At 39.2% G+C, this 8,850-nt stretch overlaps 1 protein-coding gene across 1 annotated transcript in view; it reads left to right on the forward strand.

The window, feature by feature from the left end:
• The window catches only part of EHD3 (EH domain containing 3), a 55,968-nt gene extending 51,374 nt beyond the window's left edge, over window positions 1-4,594 (forward strand). The window contains exon 6 of the mRNA XM_051976115.1: window positions 1,266-4,594. Coding sequence (XP_051832075.1) covers window positions 1,266-1,793 — 528 coding nt within the window. The 3' untranslated portion in view covers window positions 1,794-4,594. The remainder of the gene's footprint in view (window positions 1-1,265) is intronic.
• Window positions 4,595-8,850: the final 4,256 nt, after the last annotated feature.

Below are 8,850 nucleotides of genomic sequence, written 5' to 3' on the forward strand. Positions count from 1 at the left end.
ATTGGGCTGACAGCCAGAACAGGAGTTGTAAGCTTTCATTTTATCACTGCCTCTTAGCTGAAGTCAGGGAGGACAAAGTCAAGTAGACTACTCTTTACTCAGGACTTCTTAAGGTGACAGGTAAATGTAAAACCTTTTTAGATCATTGTGGAGGAGGGAAAAAAGGATCTTTGAACTCCTGAGTTCTTTAGATTCTATTGACTTTTATGGTGCTCTTGGGGCAAGAGTAGATGTCAAAGAATATTAGAGCTCTGAGATTTAAGAAACATCTCTTCCTACAGGATCACAAATTTAGTTTTGAAAGGGAACTTAGAAATCATCCAGCTCACCCATTCCTCTACCATTTTACGAGAAGGAAACTGAGACCCAAAGCTGTTATGTGACTTATCAAAGATCACAAAAATTTACCATCACCATTATTTACTATATTCTGTGACGATACAAATTGCTCTAATTCAGTCTTCTTGTGCCTCAATTTCCTCATCTGTAATGGAGACAAAATGGAGGGGATGCTTTTTGTAATGCTAAGGAACTGGAAGCTTAGTGGATGCCCATCAGTTGGAGAATGGTTGAATAAGTTATGGTATTTGAATGTTATATTGCTCTATAAAAAACAATCAGTAGGCTGATTTCAGAGAGAGCTTGGAGAGATTTACAAGAGCTAATGCTAAGTGAAGCAAGTAGAACCAAGAGAACATTGTGCACAGCAACAACAAAATTATGTGATCAATTCTGATGGATGTGACTTTTCAACAATGAGGTGATTCAGGCCAGTTCCAATAGATTTGTGATGAAAACAGCCATCTGCATCCAGAGAGTTCTGTGGAACTCTCACCACATAGTATTTTCACCTTTATTATTATTGTTTGCTTGCTTTTTGTTTTCTTTCTCATTATTTTCCTTTTTTGATCTATTTTTTCTTGTGCAACATCATAATTGTGGAAATATGTATTGAAGAGCTACACATTTTTAACATCTTGAATTACTTGCAGTCTAGGGGAAGGAGTCAGGGAAAGGGAAGGAGAAAAAATTGGAACACAAGGTTTTGCAAGGGGGAATGTTGAAAACTGTCTTTGCATTTATTGAAATTTGCATTATTTAAAAAAATGGAAGGGCTATTTAACTATTTCAAAGGTATATTATGCAGATTCATGATATAACATATATGTAAGCACTCTGTGGTCTTTGGGAGGCCAAGATTATCTTAATCAGAGGGAATAACACTATTCATTTTGTCTTTCTCTTTCTTGTCTTCCCCTTCTCAGGACCAACTACAGGCCCAAGACTTTACCAAATTCCAGCCCCTGAAGAACAAGTTGCTGGAGGTGGTGGAGGACATGCTGGCTCATGACATTGCCCAGCTTATGGTGCTGGTGCGCCAGGAAGAGACCCAGCGGCCGGTCCAGATGGTGAAGGGAGGAGCTTTTGAGGGTACCTTACACGGCCCCTTTGGACATGGCTATGGGGAAGGAGCTGGTGAGGGCATTGATGATGCTGAATGGGTGGTGGCCAGGGACAAGCCTATGTACGATGAAATCTTCTATACCCTGTCCCCAGTGGATGGCAAAATCACAGGTGCCAATGCTAAAAAGGAGATGGTACGTTCCAAGCTGCCCAACACCGTGCTGGGCAAGATCTGGAAGCTGGCAGACATTGATAAGGATGGAATGCTGGATGATGAGGAGTTTGCCCTGGCCAACCACCTCATCAAAGTCAAGTTGGAAGGGCACGAGTTGCCCAATGAGCTGCCCTCCCATCTCCTGCCCCCTTCCAAGCGGAAAATGGCAGAATGAAGGTGATTTTTCTGAGCAAGCATGAGCTGGAGTGAAAGATAAGAAATGTGACAAAATAAAAACACACACACATACACATAAATTTAAAGAACTACACCTTTACATAAGGGTGGCCACTTTTACCAAACCAGCTAGAATTTGACTGGTTTGGACATGTAATTGAGCTCCCAGTATTGGCGGGAATTCATTCAAAGAACCCAGATAAAGTAATTTAAGGACTTCTAACCCTGTAATTCATAAATAGGTAATCCTGCCCTTTTTCTTTCCTCTTTGTCCCCAAGTTCCTTCTGCCTCCATAATAACTCTTAGATTCATACTTCTGTAGAAGTGGTCACCCTAAGTTAAAGGTGTGGTCACCCAAGGTAGCATTCCAATTCTTGGCTGATTTCTATTATTCCCAGCCAAGAATCTAAGTAGGCAAGAAAGGCTTTATTCATAATAGGCAATTAACATTTTTTCTGTGTATTTTTTATTTGGCTTCCTAATATGAAATTTTCCCAGGCAAAGTAGGAAATGTGTGAGAAAAAAGGGAGTAAATGATATCCTTCAGGCCTCTGTTTTCCAGGATGAAGGAAGAGGCCAATGTATTAACCTCAAAGTTATCTTTTCTTCAAGGTAATTACTAAAGGACTTGTTCTATTGATCAGTTAGAGCAATTGAACTAACTATTTAGTTAGTTCTACTTGGACTTATTTAATCCATCATTTGTTTAGAGAGATCTCAAGGGAGGAAAAAGGGATGAAAGATGGAGAGAAAAACCAAAGCTATACATTAAAATTTTTCTGCTGATCATCAAAGGCAAGGGGATTATAGCGAACAGATAGTGTACCAAATTCATATACATGTGGTATATACCCATGGAAGCTCTGCAGTTCGGGTATCTGGAACTCAGTTTGGTGAAGAGGACCAGAGATGGAATTATTATCTTTTCTTCCTGATCTTAAAGCATGGAAGACACCTTGCAAGGAAAGCCCTACCCTACTCACATTCTGAATCTTGCTGGAGCTGCCTCCTAAAAAAGAGGGGTGGACAGTCAATATGTCCATCTGACAAGTGAAATTAGAGAATCTTGCTACCCAAAATCTGGGACTTCTTGAGGGTCCATATTATGGAAACTCACCAGAGCCACTGGCCACTCACCAGAAAATAGGTTGGGCAAAATGGTTATCATCCAGTACTCTTTCATCTTTCACCTCTTGCTTCCAGTAGCTTTCTGAGCTGCACCCAGGTGATAGCCCTTTTGCAGTGTGACCACTTATTTGTTGTCAAAAAAAATCTCTCCATCCGGAGTTCCCATCTTTCTGGTAACTCTCCATCTTCCTTTTGCTTTTTGATATCATATCATTCCTTCATATGATGTGCTTGTACTGTGACAGGAGACAAACCCCAGATGAGCCTAATTTATTTTATATCTCTGTTCAGATTCTATAGATAGATATTACATGTATCTGTAATGTGTCTATTCTTGCATTGCATATTGTCAAGTGTTCACACATTAATACAATACATTAATCATTTGGAACCCTTGGTCCCAGAACATCATTCAAATGATTGGAGACTGAGGATGGTGAAATAGAAAGGCTAGAGTTCTTTAAGGGCATTCTACTCAATGCTGCTGCAAAGTCCACAAAAAAATACACTGAAGTCATTAGGGTTTTGGAATATCTCCTTCAGAAAGTCCCAGTGGTTCATCCTGGACCAAGCTACAAAAGGCACATATAGAATACTCTCATATGCTCCCACATAGGAAGGATTTTCTTCTGCATCATACAATTCCTTTTATTTTAAGGTTAAAACAAAGGGGGAGGTGCCCTTTTCATGGGGTTCATTTCATAAACAAGGAAAGTAGCATTCAGCAAGGCTCGGTACTAGACCTCAGTCACCTAAGGTTTCACATCCTGGCTCTGCCACATGTGTGTGACATCAGGCAAGTGGCTTAATCTCTGTGAGCCTTAGTTTCCTTGTATAAAATGAAAAGATTAAACTAAATCAGAAATGTCAAAAACATGCATTGTGGCTAGCAACTCTGCCCATAACAGATTGAAATGTCCATGGGAAATCACAAAAATACATTAAAACACAGACAATGTTAATATGTGATGTTCTAAGTCACCGTGCAGCCCACAGGGATGCCCCTCTTTTGACCACTGGATTAGATCATTTCAGAGTTGCCGTCCCACTCCAAATATACTTCTGGGAAAACTGAAGAGGGTCATCAAAAGTTCCATCATAGAATGCAGTATAATTAAACAAAAGCCACTGGATCCAAGATCTGGAGACCTGAGATCAAGTTTTGACTCTGCTCTTAAATAGTTGTATGATCTTGGTCAAATATTTTCAAATTCTGACCTCCAGTTTCCTTGTCTGTAAAATAAAGGGAGCAGAAATAGATCATCCTTAGGGACCCCTTTCAGTACTACTATCTAAGATGAAGGTGGGTAGATTGCTGGGGGGACCAGTATTCTTTAAGGAAGAATGGAAAAGAGAAGGGAGTTAGGGGAAGGCAGAGGGCATCATTTCAAAGAGTAAAGAGAATATCCCAGTAACCTTTGTTCTTATATATTCAGCTACTTGAAACTTTAAGATATCTACTCTCCTCCTCCCTTAGTGGAGCTGTTTTGTTGTTGTTTATTGTTTTTCCCTTTCCCTTTTCCTTCAAAAGAACTTTGCTGGAGGAAAAGTATAAAAATTTTACTTAGAGGAAAAAAATTCAAGACAATTCTACTCAGTCCACTCTTTCTGTTTGTTTTGTTTTGGAATTAAATCAGATTTCTAAAATGCATGTGGTGTAAGAGCAGCTGGGGCCCCTCAGGGTGGGTTAGGAGTCAGATAATTCTCTGGGTGGGAGCACTTCCCTTTGGGAGAGTGCTACATCATGTGAGTTATTTTTATGCAGAAAGTAATTCACCCTGAAAAAAAAAAAACAGCCTAGCTTTGTAACAGCCTTCCAGAAGAGAACCCTCGGAAGCCTTGCTAGCCCATTCAGTTGCGAAATGGCCAGACATTGATATCTCTTCACTACGCACACATTGAGAATTCATCTTGAGCACAGATTCTAATTCAATAAAATCTGATTAAAAAAAGGTTGAAGTGTGTTTTTTCATAGATAAATGAGCTATTTGCCCAAATGTTTTTCAGTTATTTTTCCAGGTATTTTACCTTACTCTGTGCCATCTGCCCTCTACTCCAGCCAGCTCCCTCCCTTTCCACCCGTCTAGCAGCACACATTCCTCAGATGGAGCTAGAGGCAATGAAGAGTTTTTGTTTTTTTCCTCCATGTAGAACATGGGAATCACTCCACAGAGCAGACCTTGTCCTTGTTAACCCCAGGAGGTAGCCGTTTGTAAGGATGGATGAGTTTCCTGTGCCTAAAGAAGGTAGGACTGACCTCCTATCTGAGCAAGAATCCAGAGGCAGGTGTGAGGCTCTGTCCATCCTTATCAGAATAGGTCACATCATTTAAGATTTGGACCATGTTCATAGCATAATGGGTAAGTGCTGCCCTCAAGGTCAAGAGGATGCTTCAGAGCAAATCATTCAACCTTACTTTTCTCATCTCTAAAAAGGGGACAAGAATAGTACCTATCTCAATCGAGATAACATGGAAAGAGCTTTGGAAAGTTTAAGTGCTATATATAAAATGCCATCTATTCTTCCTTTTTAAGGAAAGACTAGGGGATTCTGAACACTTACAGTACTAGGTTTTAGCAGAAATTATAAACACCCTAGCTGGATTAAAACCCAGCTTGAATGAATGAGTAATTGATCTCTCTCGCCTGCTTGAGAAGTCCCACCTACAAGCAGCTGTTTCTGGCATTCTGTCTCCTTTCTCACATTCGTGTAAGTGCTGAGCCATGCAGTAAGTCTTATCATGGGGTGTGCCAAGATATTTGTAGCAAGGCTATCCCAAGAACCGGGACTGGAAAAATTTCAGTGCTAATGAGAGAGCTTAATTTCATCTACACTAATACACCACCCCCATCCTTCTTCCTTCCTTTAACATTGCTGTCTCCCTTTTTCTCTCTCCCACTCCCAGGCAGAGTTACAGCCCATTTCTCACAAAGAGAGTGTTGTATTCAATATGCATAAATCATGGGATCATAGAATGAAGGCTGGATGGGACTTTATCAAATGATGTGGCCAAGAAATTGGAGGGACAACTGTCTGCTCAAAGAAATCAGGGCAGGCCTAAAGTAACCAGCCCAAATGTGTAAAAGTCTAGCAGTGAGCCTTGAATTAATTAAATTCACAAGGGAAACTGGGTGGTGAAGTAGATAGAGCACCAGCCCTGGAGTCAGGAAGACCTGAGTTCCTGAACAAGTCGCTTAACCCCAATTGCTTTGCAAAATAAATAAATAGGATAAGTCCATGCTTTCTGTTTGTTCCCATCCAGGAGTTCTAGAGGCTTCTGTGGGATTGGGCAGCTAGAAAGTGTACATGCATGGATTTCATTGGTATAGAAAATTCCTGATGAAAAAACTCCTCCAATGCAAACCCATCCCAGCTCTGTAAATTACAATCATAAAGAGTAGTCTGGAGAATTGAAGAGTTAAATAACTTACTTAGGGTCTTTCAGCTAAAAGGTATCAGAGGCCATGCTTGAAACTTTTGAAACCTTCAAATCTGACTCAGTTATATACTGAGCATACCCTGAGCATGAGGGTTGCCTCTGTGCAAAGAATACGACTCCCATTTCAGATGAGAACAATGAAGGTAAGAAACTTTAAGATTTTGCCTGTGACTCCTTATCAAGTCAAGAGGCAATTATTAAATGCCTATAAATTAATTAAATTTATAAAATAGCTATTTTAATAGAATATTTGTTAAATACTCAATGCCAAGAACTGCTAATTTCTAGAGATAAAAAACAGAAACAAGACATTGTCTCTGCTCTCAAAGGAACTCATTTTTCAATGGAAAGATAGGTAATTGTGTACAAACAAGATAGAGGCTAGGTAAGTTGTAGTTAATTTTATGAAGAAATTAGTGAGTGAATAGGACTTAAAATCAGATACTAATTCTCTATCAATTATCCCAGTCTGATTCTTGTGTTCTTTTTATGATCTGACTAAAGAAAGAAATGATAGAAGGAGGTAGAGAAGCTTTTACAAAATGCCATTTCTTGGAGGTGTTATAGCACGGCCCTTTCAGATTTTGGATAAGCAAAGGTAAGGAAGGTTGTCGCTGGCCTAGTTTATGGCTGAGTTGGAAGGAGATCTGGGGCCCCCTGACTCCCAGCCCAGGATTCTTTCAGCTACCATATAAGTAACTGATTAATGGAGAACAGACTGAATCAAAGTTTTCACAAGGAGTAGAGTTTAAAGACCACATTGTCGGCTCATAATTACCCATATCAGAGCCTGTTGACCACATTCAGAGTCATTGCTTCCTAAGTCCCCACCATGCTGTGGTGCCCTTCTGCACTGTCTTGGTGGAAGATCTTCCCCAGATCCACGTGCTTTCTCTGCTATGTCCCCCTTAATTGTCATACTTCCTTCTAGATCTTGCTATAGATAAATATGAAAGAAGGGGGTGGGAGAAAACAGGGGAGAGAAGATAATTATGTTGTATCTTCCTAAGCCTTTTCTCATATTCTTCAGAGGCTTTTGCACAAAATTAGAAAAGCCATCCCAAATATTCATAGGGACTATGCGTCTGATCTAAGGCAGAGCATTCAGAGCTCCTGTAGGTCTAATCAGCCACAGATGTACATACTAATTCTACTCCAACACAAATGAAGTCATTTTGATCCATTTTGAGAACAAGGGACAACAACCCACCTCCCAGAAGATTTTGGTCCTAAAATACTGGCAGTAGAAACAGAATGTGAGTGACAATGATATTGGCTGCTATATGTCTGACAAGGAACTAATCCAGCTTGGCCAGGTATAGCTGTTACTAAATTGGACCCAATCAGAACACAGCAGAGAGTGAGCAAGGAAGGGGGGGAAGAGGCAAAAGTCAGACCCCACCTCCATTTTATCAATCTATTAATTAACAAAATGTTTACTGAGTACCCTTTCCATGCCTAGTTTTGTGAAAATGCTGTGGGGCACAATGGAGATAAAATTGGAAACATTGTGATATAGAAAAGAAAGATCCAAACTTGGTTAGCAACTACCTGGACCTATAATACAACCTAGATATATGAATTTGGACCAGTCATTTAATCTCCAAGGCTACTCTTTAAGGCAAGTGAAAGAGAAAGTGCCAGTGTACAAATTTACAATTTACAATTTACAATTGTATTCCTCCCAGGAAATTCCCTTTTCTGGTGAAATCCTAAATCTAAACATTTATCCCTATGAATCCAGAATAATAGTATCTCATGTTTCTGTAGTGCTCTAAGTTTTACAGTGTTCTATTTAAAATAACCATATGATATAAGAATTACAATACCAAGTCACATTTAAGACATATATAGATAATAATAATAATGAAAGTTAGCATTTGTACAGTGCTTTTAAGGTTTACAAAGCACTTTACAAATATTATCTCATTTGATTCTCACAGTAATCCTGAGAGATTGATGCCATTATTATCCCTGTTTTATAGATGAGGAAAATGAGACACAAAGTAGTTCAGTATTTTGTCCAGGGTCACAAAACTTTCATCAGAGGCTGGTTTGGGACTCAGGTCTTCCTGAATCCAAGTCTAATACTCTATCCAAATGATAACCAACTAAGTGAGACTACTAGGTGGTAAAAAAAATCTGGTGCCAGGACTGGAGTCAGAAAGAATTGAGTTCAAATATAACCTTAAACACTAGCTGGGTGAACTTAAATGAGTTGCTAATGTGTAACTAGTTCATTTTCCTCAATTGTAAAGTCAGAATAATAATAGAATCTACTTCATAAGGTTTTGTGAAAATCAAATGATATATTATTTGTAAAGTGCTTAATACAAGCTAGCAAGTAGTAGACCATTAATAAATGCTTGTTCTTTCCCTCTAGCTATTATACCAAAAATGCCTAAATAATTGGAAAGCTATTCAGTATGCTTGGCTAGAGTCATGCAAATATAATAAAAACAACAATACTACAAAAATTAATTTATA

The sequence above is a fragment of the Antechinus flavipes genome, chromosome 2 (genome assembly GCF_016432865.1).
Source record: "Antechinus flavipes isolate AdamAnt ecotype Samford, QLD, Australia chromosome 2, AdamAnt_v2, whole genome shotgun sequence".
NCBI classification, from domain to species: domain Eukaryota; kingdom Metazoa; phylum Chordata; class Mammalia; order Dasyuromorphia; family Dasyuridae; genus Antechinus; species Antechinus flavipes.